Source organism: Schistocerca gregaria, chromosome 3 (assembly GCF_023897955.1).
Source record: "Schistocerca gregaria isolate iqSchGreg1 chromosome 3, iqSchGreg1.2, whole genome shotgun sequence".
Taxonomy (NCBI): domain Eukaryota; kingdom Metazoa; phylum Arthropoda; class Insecta; order Orthoptera; family Acrididae; genus Schistocerca; species Schistocerca gregaria.
Window position 1 is genome coordinate 306,683,814 of NC_064922.1, and position 25,613 is coordinate 306,709,426.

The 25,613-nt window shown below is 41.2% G+C and overlaps 1 protein-coding gene across 1 annotated transcript in view; it reads right to left on the minus strand.

Moving 5' to 3' along the window:
- LOC126354901 (uncharacterized) overlaps nt 1–25,613 on the minus strand; it is a 365,410-nt gene that overhangs the window by 26,537 nt on the left and 313,260 nt on the right. The window contains exon 15 of the mRNA XM_050004967.1: nt 6,565–6,754. Within this exon, the coding sequence (XP_049860924.1) occupies nt 6,565–6,754 (190 nt within the window). The remainder of the gene's footprint in view (nt 1–6,564; nt 6,755–25,613) is intronic.

The window sequence follows — 25,613 nt, forward strand, 5'->3', positions numbered from 1 at the left end:
ATATAGTGTTACTCTGTTTCCTTTGTCTAATTCGTTCGACGGCTCTTCATGAACTGTTTTGCACAAAACTGTCCTTTCCAATTGCAAGACGTTGCAGGGCCTATCTGTACGCTGTCTGTCTGCAGCCTTAATGATTTAATGTTGAATAACTGTACTACGCTGCCTCTGTGTTTCCATTTTGCAGTGGCATGCATTTTGAAGATTGTGCTGCAGAAGCAGGTTTTCATGGAAAGTTAATATAATAATAATAGTTACAAAGTGTAAGTTTCCATCTAGCTATTTTTGAATGATTTATGAAGCAGTTTTGTGGAATCGTGTGTCGATACCACCCCAAGGGCGTCGTAGCAACGGAACTGCAAGTATCCTTCAGACGTCGATGGTGGTTATGCGGGCTCTGGCGGACCCAACCGTGCGCGCCCGCTGAGGCACACCTCCAGTACCACTTAGAGAGCCTGTATACAGAGAGAGTGGCCATAGGTGAAGTTGCCCGTAATTTGTTGATTAGCTTTGGCGCCATTTTTCTGCCAAACGTCTCTGACGCTTATGTTCGCCGTGCTTTTGAGTTGAATTGAAGTTCAGACGACTTTTGGAAACGATTAAAAGGTATTTGAATTATTGAGAGACTTGTTATGCGTTGTGTATGCATGTTCGATTTAGTTGTATTTCGTTTTTTAAGCTCTTGTTTCTTTGACAGTACGTGCATACTGAAAGCATCACAAGCTTTTCTGAAGCCGATATCTGACAGTCCTTGCTGGAAACGGAAAGTTCTTGTAATTGTTGTGCCATGCTCATTCGACTTTGTAGCGTCAAACTTTATATTTCGTTCCGAATCAGAACACTAGGCATTATTTTGGTTTCAGTATTATTGCCTAACTGTTGACACAGGCAAGTTGTAAGCACGTTTTCCGCAGTGATCGTGGTTGCTGAAACATTATCTGTAGTAAATAATTGTACGTACTCTTGAAGACAGTTTTTAATAGGCCTACTTACTGTGGGGTAGAAGGGTTACGGTAGTTTTCTTTTTATATTTGGTCGTTATTACAGTAGTCTACATTTAACATTACCTGATTTTTGTAATCTTTTTCGTTTCTTATCTACAAGAGAAGAAAGTCGTAAGCAGTAAGCAGTTGTTTACTTGTGACATGCAAAAAGGTTGAAGACGTGACAAGAAGTACTAATACGTCTCACACTTTTTGCATGTCACAAGTAAACAACTGCTTACGTCTTTCATTCATCTGACGTAATACGGGTACGTTAAATCTTTAGCGTTATGCACTTCCGATACAAAACAAGTGCTATACACTATATTTTTTATTTACGTTTCTTTCAATGCAACATGTCTAGTAAGCGAACTTTAAAGGAGATAAATGCAAGTAACGAATAATTTTTATAGCCACTGTATCAGATTTTCCTGTGCTGTACGTAGTAGGCTACAATGAGTATATTATAGCTGTAAAGAGAGGCATTTAACGAATGATTTCGCCATATTGTCGTGTGCTTTTGATTCGGTGAGTGTGTACTCCACTACTCCACTACTGGCCATACAAAAGTCCCGCCCGCACTTTGGCAGAAAAATCGTCGCCGTATCGTCCGGTTGGCCACTCGTCCCTATACAGGCTCTCTAGTAACTCTGTAGCTCAACCGCCCCCTGCTACTGCAATATACAGGTAGGATGGGCGGCGGCAGAGACTTGACCCGCTCGCGCTCGGAGCCATTTCGAAAGTGATGCTACGCACGTGATACCTGGTCGTGACTCCATCTTCATCGTTCGTGCTTTAGTACTAAGACACTTTTCTTTGTGCACATTGTGACTGCTGGACTCTTGTTCCTGCTTCTTTTTTTCCAAGAGTCTTCGCTCGCTTTGAGAAATACGAGTTAAGTAAATCCTCTGTTTCTTGTGTTCCCTTCGTCGCTAATCACTTCTGCTCCTGTCTAGCTTTCCTACGACAACATTTGCCACACCACTCTGTAGCCATCTCTCCTTACCACTGTGTATGAAGTTAAACATAACAGATTTAATGCGCTATTATACTTCTCAACTTCCAAGCAGAATGAGAAATGTTAAGCACAGACTCAAATTTAAATTTTTTTAGAGAATAAATGTTGAAGAACTGTACTTGTGTCCCTTGCCATTTTATATAACTTAGCTCCCTTCATATAATCTACAAGTGTTATAGGAACAAGCTGACGAAATTTTTAAAGAGACGTTGGGATTGCAAAGTGGTAAAGTAATTCCTTTAATTAATGGTCTCTCAGACCACGGTGATCAGCTGCTGACATTTAATATTAAGGGGCGTAATGTAAATAAAAACGACTGGAGCATGACAAGAGTGATAAAAGGTAAATGGCTTCAAAAAGAATTAGCGAAATACAGGCTGGGAAGATGGACATAGAACCATTGATGTTAATAAGAAATATAATAATAGGCTACATTGAAAACTGACTTCCTAATAAGAAGGCAGGCTTTCTATGCGACTTTCATTGATGACACCTTCTCAGGTTATCAACAGAGTCTTGGCGTCGTGTTGTTGCAATATTTCGACGAGTTTCCTACTTGACATCTTCAGGGGAAATGTCGAGTTCGCGTGCGGTTCGGTCCTTTTTGCCGTTGGAGTGCAGACTCCTCTGCCGAGGGCCCTACGGATGGGCCAACCGGGTGCTTAAAGAAGAGATGTCGTGGCCGGAGAAGAGGGATCCAGGTGTCGAATCCTGGTGCCATATGACTGTTCTGTCCATTCTGGTGACTGCCTCCACCCTTCTCACACCAGAGCATTCCTGACTATCTTTGGTAACGCCACATCCCATGCGGAGCTCAACTGAAAACTACTACCCCGGTTCACAAATCGTCGTGTATTCTTATTCCGCAAAATATATAAACAGAGCCAGGACTCAAAGCCCAGACCGTCTTTCACCGTACTAAGAGGGCCCCCACCACCAGCTGCGTCGTCTCTTCCGGAGGTATGTAACTGTAGCACCCATTTGGCCCTCGGCAGAAGAGTTGTGGTTGAGTTCAAGCTCGTAGCGTTTTTGTTTTGAATGTTGGTATTTTGGTTGATGTAGGCTTACTTATCGCTACCATTTTTTATTTATACTTCATTGTTTCTCTCTGAGTTTACGAATTGTCATTTTGTCATTTGGTGATAGTGAATGGAGTTCTGGACACTGGAAAATGGAGTGCCAAATGGAGAAATCGGAACATTTCGAACACATTCTTTTTTTGAGTTCGATTCAGTGTTGTCAGCAGCGGAGGCAGCGAAAAACATTTGCGCCGTGTACGGGGGTAATATCATTGGACGGAGCACGGCAAGAAAGCGGTTTTCTCGTTTTAAGGAGGATGGTTTTGGCGTCAGTGGCTCTCCAAGTTCAGGAAGACTTTTGGAATTCGATGAATATCGGTTGAACGCATTGATCTACAATGATCCACGTCACTGTACTCGAGAACTGTCAAATGTGATGAGCTGTGGTAATTCCACCATCGTACGACATTTGCACGCATTGAGGAAGGTTCAAAAATCGGATGTATGAGTACCGAAAGCTCTAAATCAAAATCACAAAAATCAGCGATGCCCATTGTGTGCATCTGTGCTTGCTCGTCATCATTTGGCTCGTGAAAAACATGATGACTGGTGATAATAAATGGTTTCTTTGCGCTAACACAAGGAAAAAGAGGAATGGTTGAGCCCAAACAAAGCAGCAGCCCTCCGTGCAAAGACCTTGTAAGCAGACTGTTTAGGTTTTTATGCTGGCAACGCCACGTAGCGCTCTGTATGAAAATCACTGACTTGCAGTCTGTGGTTGGTTTGCATTGTTGGAATATTTGCTATTGTAGTGTTGGGCAGCTGGATGTTAACAGCGCGTAGCGTTGCGCACTTGGAGGTGAGCCGCCAGCAGTGGTGGATGTGGGGAGAGAGAGGGCGCAGTTTTGAGTGCGGATGATCTGGACGTGTGTCAATCAGAAAGAGTAAATTTGTAAAGCTGGATGTCATGAACTGATAACTTTTGAACACTATTAAGGTAAATACGTTGTTTGTTCTCTATCAAAATATTTCATTTGCTGACTATGCCTATCAGTAGTTAGTGCCTTTAGTAGTTAGAATCTTTTATTTAGCTGGCAGTATTGGCGCTGTAGTAGTTCGAGTAACGAAGATTTTTGTGAGGTAAGTGATTCATGAAAGATGTAGGTTATTGTTAGTCAGGGCCATTCTTTTGTAGTGATTATTGAAAGTCAGATTGCGTTGCGCTAAAAATGTTGTGTGTCAGTTTAGTGTTGATCGGAATAAGTCTGAGTACGTTCAGTTCTGCTCAGCGGTTTGAAAATCAAATAACGGAGAGGTTTTTCAGCACAGTAATTCATTAATTTTTCTAAGGGGATGTTTCACAAAAGAAAATGTTGTGAATCTGGCGGAATAACGACGGCGTGATGTATTACGAATTGCTTCCCCGAGGTGTAAACATCACTGCTGACATTTATTGCCAACACTGAGACGTCTTGCAGATGCAATCCAAGAACAACAACAAGGAAGACTGCGTGAAGTGATGCCACACGGTATAGGAATTCGGTTGGGAAATAATTCTGCACGCATCATATTCAGCTGAACTTGCACCTCAGACTTTCACCTTTCCCACTCTCCATGGAACAACCTTCAAGGAACTTGCTTTCCGGGTGAAAATGCGCTACGAAAATGGCACGACGAGTTCCTTGTCTCGAAAAAAAAAAAAAGCGATTTATTCAGCCGCGGAGTCGAAAAGTTACCCCAGCGTTGCCATATTGTTGTAAATAGCGAATGAGAAAACACTACTGGCCATTAAAATTGCTACACGAAGAAAAAATCCAGATGATAAACGGGTATTCATTGGACAAATATATTATACTAGAACTAACATGCGATTATATTTTCACGCAATTTGGGTGCATATATCTTGAGAAATCGGTACCCAGAACAAACACCTCTGGCCGTAACAGCGGCCTTGATACGCCTGGGCATTGAGTCAAACAGAGCGTGGATGGCGTGTACAGGTACAGCTGCCCATGCAGCTTCAACACGATACCACAGTTCATCAAGAGTAGTGACTGGTGTGTTGTGACGAGCCAGTTGCTCGGCTACCATTGACCAGACGTTTTCAGTTGGTGAGAGATCTGGAGAATGTGCTGGCCAGGACAGCAGTCGAACATTTTCTGTATTTAGAAAGGCCCGTACAGGACCTGCAACATGCGGTCGTGCATTATCCTGCTGAAATGTAGGGTTTCGCAGGGATCGAATGGAGGGTAGAGCCGCGGATCGTAGCACATCTGAAATGTAATGTCCACTGTTCAAAGTGTCGTCAATACGAACAAGAGGTGACCGACACGTGTAACCAATGGCACCCCATACCATCAAGCCGGGTGATACGCCAGTAGGGCGATGACGAATACAAGCTTTCAATGTGCGTTCACCGCGTTGTCGCCAAACACGAATCCGACCATCATGATGCTGTAAACAGAACCTGGATTCATCCGAAAAAATTACGTTTTGCCGTTTGTGCACTCAGGTTCGTCGTTGAGTACACCATCGCAGGCGCTCCTGTCTGTGATGCAGCGTCAAGGGTAACCGCAGCCAAGGTCTCCGAGCTGATAGTCCATACTGCTGCAAACGTCGTCGAACTGTTCGTGCAGATGGTTGTTGACTCAGGGATCGAGACGTGGCTGCACGATCCGTTACAGCCATGCGGATAAGATGCCTGTCATCTCGACAGGTAGTGATACGAGGCCATTGGGATCTAGCACGGCGTTCCGTATTACCCTCCTGAACCCACCGATTCCATATTCTGGTAACAGTCATTGGATCTCGGCGAACGGAAGCAGCAATGTCGCGATACGATACACCGCAATCGCGATAGGCTACAATCCGACCTTTATCAAAGTCGGAAACGTGATGGTACGCATTTCTCCTCCTTACACGAGGCATCACAACAACATTTCACCAGGCAACGCCGGTCAACTGCTGTTTGTGTATGAGAAATCTGTTGGAAACTTTCCTCATGTCAGCACGTTGTAGGGATCGCCATCGGCGCCAACCTTGTGTGAATGCTCTGAAAAGTTAATCATTTGCATATCACAGCATCTTGTTCCTGTCGGTTAAATTTCGCGTCTGTAGCAAGTTATCTTCGTGGTGTAGTAATTTTAATGGCCAGCAGTGTATATTACTGACGACTAAACTCTCTGTTGTGTGTGTCTGTTGTGTTTATTAAACTTAAGGAAAAACGTGACTAATTTATGCACCAACCTAACATTAAGAAAACTGTAAAAAACGAGACAGGAAAAAATAAACAGAAAAATGAAGTAATTTCTCGAAAGATAGATAATGAACTAATCAATTACAGACTCAGAATTGATAAAAATTTTAATAACAAACGTTAACGTATGTATCACTTCTCCAGAAACACCCTGTAAACACATAATAAGGACGCTCAAAGGCATTTGCTCAACTTAGGTGCATACTAATTCTCTGAAATTTTAATCATTTACGTGCCATATGCTGATTTCAAGGGATATTCGAAAATCTAACGAAGTATAGTGCAGCTCACCTACGTCCTCATGCGTATAGTTTTCAGCGGTGATACAATAACGGATGCAAAAGTTGTCGCCAACTCGCACAGGTGACATGAATGCTCGGCCAGACTGGTTGATGAAGGCCAGTAGCAGCTCCGTCAGTTGGTCTGCAGGCAGCGGCTGCGATTCGCCGGTTCGCAGGACACGGAAGCACACCACGCCTAGCTGCGGGAATTGCTCGTTTGAAGGCCGACACTTACAGTTACGACGTATCTGAAAATAAGATGTGTCTATAACTAAAATCTAACAGATGATTTAGCACCTGGGCTATGTAAAGATGAAAAGGAAGCAAAAGTAAACCAATTGCATAAAAAATGCAGAGGGCTAAAAATAAATAAATTAACTTCTGATTTCGTTAGCTGAACTACAGTCTCTAAATGATGTACAGTGTGTTACAATAAGAGGGCAAGATTTTGGCTGTCATTAACGAAGGGCTCTGTAATTGTGACAGGTCGATAGAAGACAGGATTTAGTAAACGCGTAGCGCTACACAATAAAAGAACGAGTCCTTGTTGTTAAACATTACAGTCATAATGGCGAACGGTTTGCTGCTACGATTCCTATAGTATGTCCAATTTTCGGTAGGAATTATCTTCCAAATCCAACTGTAAAAGGGATATTAGGAAAACTCTAAAAGCACTAGTTTAGTTGTTGATGTAAAGCACATGACATAACCTCGCAGTGGCCATTCAGAAACAAATAGGGCGGCAGTTCGCCACTACTGAGCATTTCAACAACCACTCTTTACCGTGTTATCACTAAACATTTGCGTCTCCATGTATATAGAATCAAGCTGACTCAACTGCTTCTGCCATCAGACCATGCTCGATGAAGAGCCTTGTCATCTCTTCTTTTTGTGACCAGAATTGGCCTCTACTGTCTTGCGGTTTAACACCTATGGCCTTTTTCCATGCAGTTTTCTGAAGTAACAATTTGAGCGAATAAGCCCACGACCACCTGAGCACTTAAGATCGAAATTGAACACTGTATTACCGAAATACCACGACATTTATGGAAAATTGTTACTGAAAATATCTGCCACCAAAGTTGTGGCAGCCATTTATCAGATGTATTATATCATACATAAGTCCCAAATGTGTAAATTATAAATCAACAGGTATAGCAATACGCTGCTACAAAAAAACCATATTGTGTTTAAAATTCAAATCTTGTGCCCTTATTGTAAAATTGTGTAGTTGTAATATATGTTTCTGAACATCATTTCACTACTGATTTGGGAATACTGAATATGGATGGAAATAATTTAGCTTCCACTTATTGCAGACGAGGTATGGAGAAAACAGGAGTTGCCACTTACACTAAGAATGGATACGAATATAAAAAATTCATACACATAAATTTTGCAGTTGTTAGCTTATTGAGCCTTGTGCTGCAGAAACATATTTTCATTGGAAGTTAATAATAGTAAACACAAAATATGGGGATCCTTCTGGTTATTTTTGAATTATATGAAAGAATTTAATGTTATTACTCTTCTCAAATTCCAATCAAAATGAGGTAATGTTAAGTCTAGATATAGAAAATAATTTTTTCAGCTTATAACTGTTAAAGAGCTGCGCCTGAGCCCCTTGCCATTTTATATAACTTAACTCCCCTCATATAATTTACAAGTGTTAAAGGAACAACCAATCTTTGCTACTGACAACATTGTTAAAGAGGCATCTCGATTGCAAAATGATAAAGTAGTTCACATAGTTATGTTCTCTCAGACCACGATGGTCACTTGCTGACGCTTAATATTAACGGGCTTAATATGTATCAAAGTGACTGAAAGCTACAAGGGTGATACTAAGCTACATGGAAAACTGATTTACCAATGGTATGGTAGCCTTTCTAAGCGAATTTCACCAATGAAGTCTTCTCGGGGTATGAACCGAATCGTGGTGTCACGTTGTCGCATCACGACACTTCGACAAGTTTCCTACTCGAAATTTTCAGGCGAAGTGTCGAGCTGATGTTCGGTTCGCGTCCTTTTAGCTGCTGGAGTGCAGACTCATCTGCTGAGAGCCCAACGTGTGGGCCAGCCGAGTGCCTACAGAAGAGATTTTGTGGCTGGTGGTTGTGGAGGGAGGAGGCATGGCACGTAGGAGGGGTCCAAGTGTCGAATCCTGGTCCTGCCTATCTATTCTGCCTCCACCACTTGCTTATCAGAGCATTCCTGATGTGTCCTGGCTAACGCCACAACCAATGCAGGGCTCAATTGGAAACCACTATCCCAGTTGACAAATCGTCGTGTACTTTCATCCTGCACAGTATATAGCATGAGGCAGGACCTGATGTGCAGACCCCACTCCACTGTGCTAAGAGGCTCCCAGCCACCAGCTACAACATCTCTTCCAGAGATATTCAGCTGGGCCACCTGTCAGGCACTGTACAGAGGAGTTGTAGTCCAGTGGCTGCAATGGAGTGAATCAAACATGAACTTGACAGTTCACCTTGGTATGACGATCCATTTTCCTTTTTAAATTTTCTAACTTACTTGGCAGATTAAGGGATCTAACATAATATATAATATTAACCCGCACAATGCTAGATTTATTTCTTCTGATGGCGACATTCTCCTGAGTGGTCCCCACCCAGAGACTGAATGGAGGTCTGTTTTATCTCCAGAATAGTTTATCGAAGAGGACTCCATCATCATTTAAAAAATAAAGTAGAACTATCCCCTCAGCAAAAATTATTCCTGTGGTTTCTCCTTGCTTTCATCCATTTACTGTACCAGCACAAGATGCCATGTTGGTTGATTTCACAAGGCCAGGTCAGTCAGTCATCCTGACTGTTGGCCCTGTACCTACAGAAAATGCTGCTGCCCCTTTTCAGGAACCATACATGTGTCTGGCCTATTAACAGATACCCCTCCATTGCACCCATGGTATGGCTGTCTGTATTGTTGAGGCATGCAAGCCATGTCACCACAGCAAGGTCCATGGTTCATGGAGGGGCATCGTTGGATAAGCATCTGTTATCACACAGTTATTAAGATATCTGTTGTCACAGCAGAAACAGTAAGCTTTGGTCCATCGTTACTTTTTTTCAGCACAGTCACCACTGGTGTTCCTCAAGGGATAGAAATCTCCCCAATAATGCTGTATCATAACTGTTAATTAATGAACTCCTCCATAGATGCCTGTAGGTGATTAGGTACATGGTACTTCTTATGATACACAAGTGGCTCATTCTTGATTGGAATTTTATGTTTTGCTAGCAGCTATAGTAATGGCTTGATTATGCTTAAGAGCCCAATTCATCCTATCCAGATCATCTTCTCAAGAAACCTCCAAATTGGCAACCAAAAACTCTTTAGACAAGTCCATGTCCTTGATGTCGAAATTAATTATACCTATGGGCACTACCTGCTCATCATTTATCCCATATGGATACAACACCCCTGCATACAATACATTGTTCTTTATGTAATTCATCAGTCTGTCAGTGATACAACTGCACATAACACGTTTAGTGGCAAATCAGCTCCTATGCTCACCCAAAGCAGTTTTCTCGTACTTTTCGGTATTTTAGCACGTAAATTATTCGTTAATGGCTTTTCACGCAGATCAGTTGATCCCCCCTTACACCAGGGTTGAGTGTTGAGGCAGTGTCGCACTGATGGGGCACCTCGTTCTACTACGTTGTCCAAGATCAGTTTCACCGTGATGCCTATATAGGAAATGTAACCATAAGACTGCCCGGTAACCATTGATATTCGAGTCAAAACTTCCATACATTCCCAGGAATGTTTTACACAAACCCGAAAACTTCTTCGATCCAGCGAATGAGCTTCAATACCACACACCTCACGTAACTTCTTTCACAGTGGGCCCAGCCGCTTCTTACCCATGAATACCACAGTCATGTTCGCACCTGTGCCTCATAAAAACTTTCTTTACCTTCCATCCGCTAGGCCACCCAAGCAAAATTCCGTTTCTGCACGTGTTGGAGTCAGGCTAAAATTTACTGTGAGCCCCACTGGAAGGTCCTAGAACTCCTGATGTTTAACGCTAGGTTGCCATTTCCATTTTGTACCTTCCTACTCTACTCCCTATTCTGCCAACAGTCCCTTGATGCCATAACTTTTTGCTACATTGTATCTGAGAGCAATCTCTCCGTATGTGGCGTGATCGACCACACTGTTCTCACTTGACGTTAGCGGAAGAAATCCCCTTTCTACCGTGGATACGGGTCACAGTAGCTATCTCTTACCGGTACTATTCCTATGGCTCTCGTAAAGTCTTTCGATAATTCTACCCGTACAGTGCTTGATACATCAGGCCAACAAACTCCGAAAAACGCGTCTAAAGCTCTCTTTTCTGCTTCCTGCAGAGGAGCAATTGTAGAGTCATCAGTTTCTCTCATCTCGTAGTTATTGACATTAAGTTCCCTAATACTGAACACATAACTCTCGATGGACTCACTATGTCTTTGTGACAGACTTTTAATTGCCCATGGCTATTGATTGTCCTATAATGATGCAATAAGCCCGTCCTCAGAACTTCAAACGTCTACGCATTCCTTAATTCCTGATGATACGCCACATATTATTTCGCATCTTCCACTGAAAGTAACTCAGCCATTTGTAACAACTCTCCCGCAGACCAACATATCAGCTTCTTGGCTGTCAACAGGTTGTTGAAAAATGCGAACACATCCTTTCTGCTTTAACCAAAAAGACGAGAGATTAGGATAGTGGCTTTAGTATCTACAATGGGTAGTGTTAAACTGGACGGGCCCAATCCTCTTTTAATGAAAGCAACAGTCTATGCAAGTCTATGCAGTCTGCTGTCATTTGAGCTACTTGACCTACCAGAGACTGAACCGCCTCTGCGGCGGTACCCCTTTGTTCCCCTATTTTGTTCATTGTAACGTCTGGGTCAACAACAATAATGCTAAATTAATGGAACAAATACAGGGAAATAATTAATATTCATGACACTGTTACAACTTTACAAACAGTACTCAATCCTTACACTTCCGTGCTAAGTAAGCACACTGTTCACATTCTCTGGATATAGACTGAGCACACAGAGGACGATCATTCAGTAAATTGCACTGCCTACACATGACGTTTCTCTAATGTCCTGGAGATGCACACAGGCCGGTTGGTATCATCCTCATCTGGGAGGTGGCTCCAGTTGGATAACGCTAGTTCAAGTCCCTACAGCATCAGGGCATGTAGCGGATGTAGCAGCTAGATAGAGATAAAGGCTTGGTGACTTACATCAGACTATCGGTTGTTGCAGAGCACACATCATCGCAGGTAGCAATCGGAAGCAGCATATGCAAGGTCTGAGCGGCGAGTATTTATGGTAGCTTTTCCCAGAGATTTTGTGGCCAGTTCCTGCTTTAGTCATGTGGGGATGGAGGTGATACATCATCAGCGCATGGCGTGAGGTAATTGAGCTCGCAGCTGTGGAAGACTGAGGTGTTGCTCCATGCTGACTCAGCTATATTCTAGTCCTGGTAGTGAATTTCACAGGCTGGTAGCTGCTTCGCCTGGCCGTGGGTTGTGAAGTATGTCCATAAGGATGTTGGCGTAAAAATTGGTAGGACACATCGTGAGGCATCAAGGAATTGTCAGTTAGATAACGAACGGGGGTGTGGAGGATAAAAACTGCAGAGGGAGACCAAGATTTGCATCCAGTAAGCATGTTCTCATGGATGTTGGCTGTAATAGTCAAGCAGAGATGTGGAGGCTTGCACAGTATGGATTAGCGTGGAAAGCTGTATTAAACCAGTTGGAGGACTGAAGACCACAACAAAAACAAAGATTATGTGTGATATGTAAAGAGACCATGAGAATTCATTATGTATTAAGATATTACTTGACTCTGAAATCTGAGACAGTAGCGCATATTATTTGTAAGAAGGGAAAGATATTAATTAGCAAACAAGAGAACTTGATTAAAAATTAGACATAGTAATGAAATTACTAGTAACATTTAGCAAGTAGAACAGTATATACACTGAAATGCCAAAGAAACTGGCATAGGCATGAATATTCAAACAAAGAGATATGTAAACATGTAGAATAAGGCGCTGCGATTGGCAACGCCTCTATGAGACGTGTCTGATGTAGTTGTTAGATCGGTTACTGCTGCTACAAAGGCAGGTTATCAAGATTTACGGGAGTTTGAAAGTGGTGTTATAATCGGCGCACGAGCGATGGGACACAGCATCTCCGAGGTAGGGATGAAGTGCGAATTTTCCCACACGACCATTTCACGAGTGTACCGTAAAAATTAGGAATCCGATAAAACATCAAACGTGCGACATCGCTGCGGCCGGAAAAAAATCCTGCAAGAACGGGACTAACGACGACCGAAGAGAATCATTCAACGTGACAGAAGTGAAAACCTTCCGCAAACTGGTGCAATTTCAATGCTTGACAATCAACAAGTGTCAGCGTGTGAACCATTCATCGAAGCATCATCTATACGAGCTTCAGAGTACTTTTGACAATGTTGATTGGAATACTCTCTTTCAAATTCTGAAGGTAGCAGGGGTAAAATGCAGGGAGCGAAAGGCTATTTACAATTTGTACAGAAACCAGATGGCAGTTATAAGAGTCGAGGGACATGAAAGGGAAGCAGTGGTTGGGAAGGGAGTGAGACTGGGTTGTAGTCTCTCCCCGATGTTATTCAATCTGTATATTGAGCAAGCAGTAAAGGAAACAAAAGAAAAATTCGGTGTAGGTATTAAAATCCATGGAGAAGAAATAAAAATGTTGAGGTTCGCCGATGACATTGTAATTCTATCAGGAACAGCAAAGGACTTGTAAGAGCAGTTGAACGGAGTGGATAGTGTCTTGAAAGGAGTATATAAGATGAACATCAACAAAAGCAAAACGAGGATAATGGAATGTAGTCGAATTAAGTCGGGTGATGCTGAGGGAATTAGAATAGGAAATGAGACACTTAAAGTAGTAAAGGAGTTTTGCTATTTGGGGAGCAAAATAACTGATGATGGTCGAAGTAGAGAGGATATAAAATGTAGACTGGCAATGGCAAGGAAAGCGTTTCTGAAGAAGAGAAATTTGTTAACGTCGAATATAGATTTAAGTGTTAGGAAGTCGTTTCTGAAAGTATTTGTACGGAGTGTAGCCATGTATGGAAGTGAAACGTGGACAATAAATAGTTTGGACAGGAAGAGAATAGAAGTCTTCGAAATGTGGTGCTACAGAAGAATGCTGAAGATTAGATGGGTAGATCACATAACTAATGAGGAAGTATTGAACAGAATGAGGGAGAAGAGAAGCTTGTGGCACAACTTGGCCAGAAGAAGGGATCGGTTGGTAGGACATGTTCTGAGGCATCAAGGGATCACCAATTTAGTATTGGAGGGCAGCGTGGAGGGTAAAAATAGTAGAGGGAGACCAAGAGATGACTACACTAAGCAGATTCAGAAGGATGTAGGTTGCAGTAGGTACTGGGAGATGAAGAAGCTTGCACAAGATAGAGTAGCATGGAGAGCTGCATCAAACCAGTCTCAGGACTGAAGACCACAACAACAACGAGCTTCAGGAGCCGAAAGCCCAACCGAATACCCTTGATGACTGCTTGAAACAAAGCTTTACGCCTCGTCTGGGCCCGTCAACACGACATTGACGATTGGAAACATGTTGCCTGGTCGGACGGATCTCTTTTCAAATTGTATCGAGTGGCTGGGCATGTTTGGGAATGGGGACAACCTCATGAATCCATGGACCCTGCATGTCAACAAGGGACTGTTCAAGTTGGTGGAGGTTCTGTAATGGTGCGGGGCGTGTGCAGTTGGATTGACATGAGACCTCTCATACGTCTAGATATGACTCTGACAGGTGACACGTACTTAAGCATCCTGTCTGATCACCTGCATCCATTCATGTCCACTGTGCGTACCGATGGACTTGAGCAATTCTAGGAGATCAGATTAGATTAGATTAGACTAATTATTCATTCCATAGACCCATAAAAGAGGGAATCCTCCTGGGTGTGGAACATGTCAGATAAACACATTACAAAATGTAATTAGGAAAACTTGAGCTTCATTAATATTAATGATCCTCAGTCAATAAACAGTAAAATTATGTACATGAATTAAATTTAAACTTCTAATATTTACAGGTTTAATACTTACATCTGCTTTCATTAAATCCATCATTCAGACATTTGCTAGTTTCTTGGCCATTACAACCAAGTATTGTGAAAAATTAAAGTAAATTATTCATTTCAGTGATCCTCAGTTAAGAACAGTCAGATTATATACAAGATTTAAAATTAAACTTCCACTATTTACAGACTTAAGACTTACATCTGCTTTCCATACATCCATCATCCACACAGTAGGTAGTTACTTGGCAATTACAACCAAGTATTGTCAAAAATTGAAGTATAATAAATTTTTATTAAAATGGTCTACCGCACTTGTTGAGAAACTCGTGGATGGAATAGAAGGAGTTGGCCACCAAAAATTCTTTTAAATTATGTTTAAATTGTGCTTTGTCTGAAACTAAACTGTTAATGGTTGCTGGAAAATACAACACTCCACACGTCCAGAATTGCTACAGAGTGGCTCCAGGAATACTTTTCTTAGTTTAAATACTTCTGCTGGCCACCACATTCCCCAGACATGAAGATCATTGAGCATATCTGGAATGCCTTGCAACGTGCAGTTCAGAAGAGATCTCAACCCCGTCATACTCTTACGGATTTATGGACAGCCCTGCAGCATTCATGGTGTCAGTTCCTTCCAACACTACTTCAGATCAGACTTCAGTTGAGTCCATGCCACTTCAGTATTTCTGCTTGCTCGCGGGGGCCCTGGACAATATTAGGCAGGGGTACCAGTTTCTATGGTTCTTCAGTGTATTATAATGCACAATCGGTCGCGAAATGAAAACCACAGTGAAAATCCGATGACGTTTTGCACAAGTGTTTTGCAGAGAGTCTCTAGTGTGCTCGTCCATCCTGTCATGTAAAACTTTTCAGTTCTGAGTTCAATGTGAGCACTTGAAGATGCATGAAACAATAGAGTCTCCCGCCAAGTAGGAATGGCATGTTGCCATTCGGTTTCTTCATGTTGAAGGGTTACGCCTGATTTCATGCAGTCCACATAATGTAACTGTCTAGCCTGAGAGCGAATTGCAGCAATAATGGAGGAACATTGAAGCAGGACGTACACACGTTCATGATGCAGGCGGTCAGGGAAGAAAGCGTGTGTCGGCCGACGATCTTGCTCAGCCAGTGAACCATGCGGTTTGAGAGAATCGGCAACGTAGAGCACTAGAGCACTTTGCAACAAGCGAAGACGAATGTTGTCTCCAGGTATTGTCCTCCTTCACGACAATGGTCTGCCACACAAGTGCAGCTCAGGCGCTCCTGCAGCATTTTCAGTGAGAACTGTTGGATCACCCGTCGTACATTCCGGACTTGGCTCCCTCATTTCTTTCCTCACACGAACCGAGGACAGAATTTTGGCACAGACAGCAACCTGCAAACCCGCTAAAAGAAATGACAGAAAGCACAGCCGACGGGTTTCTACGACGAGGGTATCAGAAATTTTGTACCACACTACCACAAATCGGAGCCACGACTATGTACGGAAGTAGTTTTTAGGAGTGGCTAAATTTTGAAAACAAAACATTTTTGTTTTTCACTGTGGTCATTTCTTGATTGATCGGACATTGAAAAAAATAGCCCTCATAGTAATGCATTATGAGTATTTTTGTGGTGGTGGTTGTTGGGATGTTTAAGGGGGACTAAACAGCTAAGGTCATCAGTCCCCCAAGTATTTTTGTTTACTTCATCTTGTTGTATACTTTGTTTCATAATACACTGCAAAGACTGCACGAGGATTTGGTATTTTTCCTACTAGAATTTTTTCACAAGAAAATATGCAGTCAGTCTACAAAGGTATTGCTACAAAACACTCATGCAATCCACCAAGAATATTGCTCATGTGTGTAGAACCTCTGCCAAATAGGGTCAACAGGGGAATTCGAACTTTAAGGACAGTGTGAATAGTCGTAGGTTGGTTTGATGCATGGGAGAGTGTCATGGAGATACTCAAAGAACTGAACCGGCAAACGCTTGAATATAAGCGCCAACTATCTCGTGAAAGCGAACTTAGTAAGTTTCAACCCTATACGATGAACCTAGGAGTATACTATGACCTCCTATGTATCTCTCACATAGCGATCGTGAAGACAAGATTAGATCAATTATGGCGCACACAGATGTGTTAAATCCATAATTATTTCCACGTTCCATACGTGAATGCAACGAGAAAACGTCTTCATAAATGGTACAACCTTTTGTAGACTATATATGCAGGTGTAGATCTAGTTGTAGATTGAGGTCAGAGACGAAATAGGTATTTACGTTTTACAACATCTGGAGAAAGGAAAAGCCTTCACTATGTGAGCATGTGAGCATGTGTAGATAAACGATTTTAATGAAAATTGTTCCAACAATGGAAAAGTTAGATCTATTCACGAGAAAAATAATTTTCGGTGTTATTTGCCGATTAGAAAAGAAACAAAATACAAAGGATACATGTACATTTACATCTATATTATTACTCTGCAATTCACAATTAAATGCCTGGCAGCAGGTTTATCGAACCACATTTAAGCTGTTTCACTACCGTTCCGCCCTCGAACATGTCGCGGGAGAAACGAACACTTAAATTTTTCCGTGTGAGCTTTGATTTCTCTTATTTTATTATGATGATCGTTTCTCTGTATGTAGGTGGGAGCTAAAAAAATATTTTCACATTCTGAGGAGAAAGTATGATATTTCAGAAAAGGTCGCGCCGCAGCGAAAAGCACCTTTGTTTTAATGACAACCACCCCAATTAGTATACCATATCTGTGGCATCTCTCTCCTACTTCACAGTAATAAAAAAGAGTTGTCCTTCTTTGAATTTTTTCGGTGTCCTCCGTCAATCCTGTCTGATGTGGATCCCACACCGCAGATCAGTACTCAAGAAGAAAGCGGACATGCGTAGTGTATGCAGTCTCTTTAGTAGACCTGCTACATTTTGTAAGTGGTCTTTGGTTTGCTTTCCCCACAACATTGTCTATGTGCAATAGCAATTTAAGTTATTCGTGACTGTAATTCCTAAGTATTTAGTTGAGTTTACAGCCTTTAGATTTAAATGATTTATTGTGTAACTGAAATTTAGCGGATTGTTTTTAGTACTGATTTATTTTTTATTTATTTACACGACAAGTTCCGTAGGGCCAAATTGAGGACCATTCTCCAAGGTCATGGAACGTGTCAGAACATGAAATTACAATATAAAAGTAATAACAGATAAAGATAAAATGCTTATGAACCCGAAAAAAGTCAATCCATAAGTTAATACAACAAGAATCTGCTTAATTTTTCAAGGAACTCCTCGACAGAATAGAAGGAATGACTCATGATGAAGCGCTTCAGTTTCGATTTGAAAGCGCGTGGATTACTGCTGAGATTTCCGATCCAAATCCAGGTTTGATTTTTGCCGAGTATTAACTGAGTGAAATTTGCTTATTCTTGGGAATAAGCTAATAATGTTAACAAGAAATGACAGTAAGGAATATATATAGAGAGAGGCCAATGTCAAAATACCCAGGCTAGTGAACAGGGGTCGACAAGAGGTTTGTGAACTTACACCACTTATTCCCCGAACCGCCTGTTTCTGAGCCAAAAATATGCTTTTAGAATGTGAAAAGTTACCCCAAAATATAATACCATATGACATACGCGATGAGAAATAAGCAAAGTAGACTAATTTTCGTGTCGAACGATCACTCACTTCAGGTACCTTTCGAATAGTAAAAATGGCAAGATCCTGAACATGGGCTTTCTACGACAGTTTACTCTCTAACTGAACACCTAGAAATTTGAACTGTTCAGTTTCACTAATCATATGCCCATTCCATTAAATGAAAACTTCAGGTTTTGTTGAATTGTGTGTTAGAAACTGTAAAAACTGAGTCTTACTGCGATTTAGCGTTATTTTATTTTCTACAAGCCATGAGCTTAGGTCATGAACCGCACTATTTGAAACTGAGCTAATGTTGCACACGACATCCTTTACTACCAAGCTAGTGCCATCAGCAAACAGAAATATTTTAGAGAGGCCATATCATTTACATAAATTAGGAGCAGGAGAGGCCCCAACACTGATCCCTGGGGCACCCCCAACTTGACAGTACCCTGCTCAAATCCCACATCACAGCCACTCTCAACATTGCGAATAATGATCTTTTGCTGTCTGTTACTAAAGTAAGAGGTGTAACAATTGTGAGCTGCTCCCCATATTCCATAATGGTCCAACTTCTGGTGCAATATTTTGTGATGAACACAATAAAACGTCTTAGTTAAATCAAAAAATATGCCTAGCGTTCGGAACCTTTTGTTTAAACCATCCAGTACCTCACAGAGAAAAGAGAATATAGCATTTTCAGTTGTTAAACGACTTCTAAAGCCGAAGTGTAAATATGATAGCAAATCTTGTGGTATAATATGATCAATTATCCTTACATATAAAGCCTTTTCAATAACTTTAGCAAACATTGATCGCATATAAGCAGGTCTAAAATTGTCTACATTATCCCTTTCTCCCTTTTTATAAAGCAGCTTTACTACTGAGTACTTTAATCGTCCAGAAACTGACCATTCCTAAAGGAAAGATTACAAATATGTCTAAATACAGAGCTAACATGTGCAGCACAATACTTTAATATTCTGCTACGCACTCCATCATATCCATGAGAGTCCTTAGTCTTCAATATCTCCCTTGTCTGTGTCATAGAGGAGTATTCCAGACACCAATCTCGGAAAGGCATTTGCCAAGGATGTGATATGATTCCCCGTAGAGACTAAATTTTTATTTTTAATTCACCAGCAATGACCAGAAAATGACGGTTAAATACTGCATATATATCTGATTTATCAGTAGCAGAAATATTTGAACTATGAACTGACTTTATATCGTCGACCTTGTGCTGCTGACAAGACACTTCCTTCACAACTGACCATATGGTTTTAATTTTCTCTTGTGAATTAGCTATTCTATTTGCACACCACATACTCTTTGCCTTCCTAATAACATTTTAAGCACCTTCCAGTACTGTCTGTAATGGGCTACTGTAGCTTGATTGTGACTACTTCTAACATTTTGATATAATTCCCACTTTGTTCTACAGCATATCCTTCCCATTTTTCATTATTTAGAATCAATTTCCCCTTTTTACACCATACGGATATCACGTCTAAATCATTTTGCAATTCGTTTTAACCATCTGATGACTTTACAAGATGGTAAATGATGGCTTTAGAAGACGGTAAATGACAGTATCATCTACAAACAATATAAGAGGGCTGCTTATACTGTCTCCTAAATCGTTTATATAGATCAGCAACAACAGAGGGCCTACAACACCTCCTTGGAGAACTGCAGATTTACTTCTGCTTTACTCGATGACTTTCTATCAGTTATTACGATTTGTGACCTTTCTGCAGGAAATCACGAAATCCTGTCACACAAGAGAGACGATACTTCTTGGCACGAAGTCTCTTGTGAGAAACGGCGTCAAAAGCTTTCTAGAAATCTAAAAATATGGAAGCAATTTGACATCACCACTCGATTGCACTCATTGCTTCGTGAGAATAAAGAGCTAGTTGTGTTTCACAGGAACGATGTTTTCTGAATCCGTCTTGGCTATCTTTTTTCTTCGAGGTGATTATAATGTTCGAACATCCTATATGTTCCAAAATCCTACTGCAAAGCAACGTTAGTGATATGGGTCTATAATTCAGAGGACTACTCCTATCTCCTTTCTTGGATATTGGTGTGACTTGTACAATATTCCAGTCTTTGGGTACGGATCTTTCTACGAGCGAACAGTTGTAAATGCTTTATAAGTATGGAGCTGCTTTATCAGCATACTCCGAAAGAAACCTGACTGGGGTACAATCTGATTTGGCGTCCTTGCCTTTCTCAAGTGTTTTAACCTGTTTTGGTACACCGAGGACATCTGCTTCTAAGTTAGTCATGTTGGCAGTTGTCCTTGATTCGAATACTGGAATATTTACTTCGTCTTCCTTTGTGAAGGAATTCCGGAAAACCGTGTTTAGTAACTCCGCTTTAGTGGCACTGTCATCAGTAATAGCACCATCGTTATCGCGCAGTGAAGGTATTGACTGCGTCTTGCTAGTGGTGTACTTAACATACAACTAGAAACAATCAGAATATCTTTTGGATTTCTACCAGCTTTCGAGACAGAGTTTCGTTGTGGAAGCTATTAAAAGCATGTAGCACTGAAGTTTGCTCTTAATTTGGAGCTTCTGTAAAACTCCGCCAATCTTGAGCATTTTGCATTCTTTTAAATTTGGAATGGTTTTTATGTTGCTTCTGTAAACTGTGATCTGTCCTGTTTTGTGTACCATAGCGGATCAGAATCATATATTATTAATTTATTTGGTATAAGTCTCTCAACTGCCGTCGATACTATTTCTTTGAATTTAAACCACATCTGATCTACTCTTACATAGTCAGACTAGAAGGAGGGAAGACTGTCTCTTAGGAAGGCGTGAAGCTGATTTTTATTCGATTTTTTAAATAAATGTATTCTGCGTTTATTTTTGGTGGGTTTGGATGTTACGGTATTCCATCTAACTGCAACATCCTTGTGGTCGCTAATCCTTGTGTCCGTCATGAAGCTCCCTATTTGGTCAGAATTACAAAGGGCGTTCAAAAAGTTTTGCACAGTCGTCTCTAATTTTTTATTTTTTGCAGGAGGAGAATGAAATTTTTTGTAAATATACTTGGAACATTTAGCTGTACATTGAGCTTACTCAACGTAGCCTCCATCAGCAGTGACATATCTGGCCCACCGTTCTTTCCATGATGTAGATGCACTTTGGTAATATTCTGGGGATTGACTTTACACCATCGTTTGATACAGGAAATAAGGTCTTTCTCACTATAAAATGTTTTATCGTGCAGATGGACCTTCAGACGACCAAAGAGGTAAAAATCAGATGGAGCGAAGTTCGGACTGTAGCGAGGATGAGAAATAATTTTCCAACCCATTTTCCTGATTTTCTCCTGCGTCATAAGGACTGTATGGGGTTTGGCATTGTCATGGTGTAATCTGATAAGCTGACCCTGAAGCCGTGGTTTGTGGGTCTTGATGGCAGGTCGCAGCTTGAACAGTGACAAACAGTAACGGCCCAAGTTAATTGGGGAGCCAGGTTCCAAAAAGTCAGTGAAAATGACACCACACTGATCTCAGAAGAAGCAGGTCATCACCTTTCAGCCTGCTGTTCGTGAAAGTCTTGGTTTTTTCATCTGAGGGGAACCCGGATGACGCCACTCCATGGACTGGGTTTTGCTCTCAGGTTCGGACAAAAACAATCATGTTTCATTCTGGGTAATGACGCTGTCAAAACACTGTTTCCACTTTCAGTAAAGGTCTTCATGAGACCCTCGCACACATTCTTCCTCATCGTTTTCATTTCTCTTGTCAATAATCTAGGCACCCAACGTGCACAGATTTTTCTGTACCCTAGTAACTCTACCAGTGATACCACACTACCCAATGACAAATGACTCATTTCAACAAGCTGTCGTGTTGTAACATCTGTCATTTTGGATGGTTTGATCAATGGTCTCCTTATTCACATCACTCACTGCCGTCGATGGTCTACCGCATCGTGGATTGTCCAGTAGAAAGAAATCACCTTCTTTAAACCACTGCAACCAGCGCTGGATAAAGTTGCGATACACTGTGTTCTCCCCATAAACAGGGAGCAACTTCCTGTGATCCGATGTGGCAGAGTCATCGCTGGTCTTGAAGAGGAAATCCATCACCGACCATTATTGCAACCTGACATCTACTGCACGAGTCCTTATGGCTCGCCTGTAAAGAAAAGAAAATACTTTTATATATCAACTTATAGTTAAATGTTCCAAGTATGTCCACAAAAAATTTCATTCTCTTCCGGCAAAAAATAAAAAAAATTATAGACGACTGTGCAAAACTTTTTAAACGCCGTTTGTATTTCTTGCTAACACGTTAAGTTTGTTGTCGCAACCATTTACCCTTTGAATAGGCTCCTGAACTAACTGCTCAAAATAACTTCCTAAGAAGGGATTTAGTTTCATGCCTACCGCCGACTTTAATCATGTATTTTCGTCAACATATCGGAGTAGATTTTAAGTCATCTCCAATTATTATTGTATGAATGGGGTACCTATTTTTCATTATTTTATTTATTTTGATCCATATTTGAGCATTTTTACGCAATCTAAGACGCCATAGGGAGTCTACAGTACATGATAGAAACAACTATTGTTCCATTTAAGAATTGGTATCTTTTTGCTGTAACTCTTTGGATAATAACACAATGAACTACGTTCATAGCTCTGCAGACAGTGTAACGTTTCTTATGGTGACCTACCGCGATAAATATTTCCGTCGTCTATGACTTCGTAACTTACAGAGGCAAACACATTTAGTGAAACACCCTGTATATTACTCAAATATATTTTGTTGACATAGTTAAAAAACACAGACTAATATTAACATAAGGCACATAAAATATACGCCTGAGAACAATTTCTTAATTTTGCATTACACAGAAAGTAATTACAGAAGTATCAAATAAACTGTTGATACACTAAGGCACATACAGAACTGCTTATAGTTAGAAATACTTCAGTATCTCAGGTCATGTTTAGAACAGTTCTAAAATTCTGAAATATTGTAGAAAGCCTTTTTTTCAGCCATTTTTCAGTTTTCTTTACAGTCATTAAGTGAGATATGATATGCATGTAAAGATAAAGTATTAAATAATTTTAAGCTCAGGTATTCATAACTAGACTGTTTTTTTTAAATCTAGTTGCAGGCATATCTATTTCTTTCATTTGCCTAGTTTTATATTGGTGTATAGCATCCCTTAAGATGTAGTTATTTAAGTTTTCTTTAATCTTTAGTAGACAACAGTATAGAAAATGTGATGGGACTATCAGTACTTTAAATCTCTAAAAAGTGGTCTGCAGGAGGTCTTAGAGTTTGTAATTCCAAAAATAGACCTGACAGCCTTTTTTTGCTACATAAAAATATTTTTGGCCTTACAGAATTACCGTCTAAAAGGATACCATATTGGAGAAGGAGTAAAAGAAGGCATAGTAGGGGTTCGGTAACAGGTGTTGTTATATGTGTCTGTAGTGTAGTCAATATAAAGGTATCACGTAAAAGCTTTCTGCCTATGTGGTCTGTGTGTTTGTCTCAAGTTAATTTGGAGTCAAGGTGTATACCAAGCAGTTTAACAGTTGAGAACTCAGTTTCACTTCTTGATAAACTGAAAATGACGTTCACTATTTTTTCATCGTTGATGGATAGCTTACTGGCATTGAACCATGTATTAGACAGTTAATGTACTCTTTGTTTTCCAGTTTCAATTTGTTTATGTCTTTCCCAGAACTAATGAATATTGTGTTATCAGCACAAAGTACAAAAAATGGTTCAAATGGCTCTGAGCACTATGAGACTTAACTTCTAAGGTCATCAGTCCCTTAGAACTTAGAACTACTTAAACCTAACTAACCTAAGGACATCACACACGTCTATGCCCGAGTAAGGATTCGAACCTGCGACCGTAGCGCTCGAGTGGTTCCAGACTGTAGCGCCTAGAACCTCTCGGACACCCCGGCCAGCAACACAAAGTACAGATTTACAGAGCATTTACTTGGAAGATCATTCACAAATATTATAAACAGTAAAGGGCCAAGCATGGAACCATGAGGAATGCCTCCATTTACATCTAAGTGTTGGGACTTCAGGTTATTGTAAACTACAGTTTGTTTCCTGTCACTGAAACAGGAGATACGAGGGAGATTTCTTGGTCTCTGACACCATAACACCAAAGTTTCTCCAGTAGCATTGTATGGTTCACTGAATCAAATGCCGTTCTTAGGTCAATCAGAATGGCCTCAGCAGATAACTTTGATTTAGATGAGTATAAAAGAAGTGATGTCTTCAACTGCTTTCACTGTTGATAATTTGGACTTAAAACGATATTGAGATTAAGTCATATTACTGTTTACAGATAAATGTCTGCAAATATCCTGATATACACAGTATTCTATTATTTTGGAGAGAAGACCTACAGGCGATATCGGACGCTAATTATTCGTGTATGACTTTCTGAACAGGGATGACATCTGTTCTTTTTATCCACTCTGGAAAATGGTCACTAGCATACATCCAGTTTATTTCTGTACAAAGAGGGTATGACATGAAATCTACTATTTTATTAATCACCAAATTTGTTAGGCCATAAATGTCTTCAGATTATGAATTTTCTAGTTATGTTATTGATTTAACCATTTCACGTGAAAGGTTTTGCACAATGTTGAAGAAACTATTGCCAGAAATGGTGTCTAGATTAGGAGTGTACGGTGAATTGATGATATGCTCACCAGAAGTTGGGGTGGTAATCCTCCATGCTGCCTTACATCTACAATCCTGGAAATGGAAAAAAGAACACATTGACACCGGTGTGTCAGATCCACCATACTTGCTCCGGACACTGCGAGAGGGCTGTACAAGCAATGATCACACGCACGGCACAGCGGACACACCAGGAATCGCGGTGTTGGCCGCCCAATGGCGCTAGCTGCGCAGCATTTGTGCACCGCCGCCGTCAGTGTCAACCAGTTTGCCGTGGCATACGGAGCTCCATCGCAGTCTTTAACACTGGTAGCATGCCGCGACTTTGAGCGAGGGCGTATAGTGGGCATGCGGGAGGCCGTTGGACGTACCGCCGAATTGCTCAACACGTGGGGCGTGAGGTCTCCACAGTACATCGATGTTGTCGCCAGTGGTCGGCGGAAGGTGCACGTGCCCGTCGACCTGGGACCGGACCGCAGCGACGCACGGATGCACGCCAAGACCGTAAGATCCTACACAGTGCCGTAGGGGACCGCACCGCCACTTCCCAGCAAAATAGGGACACTGTTGCTCCTGGGG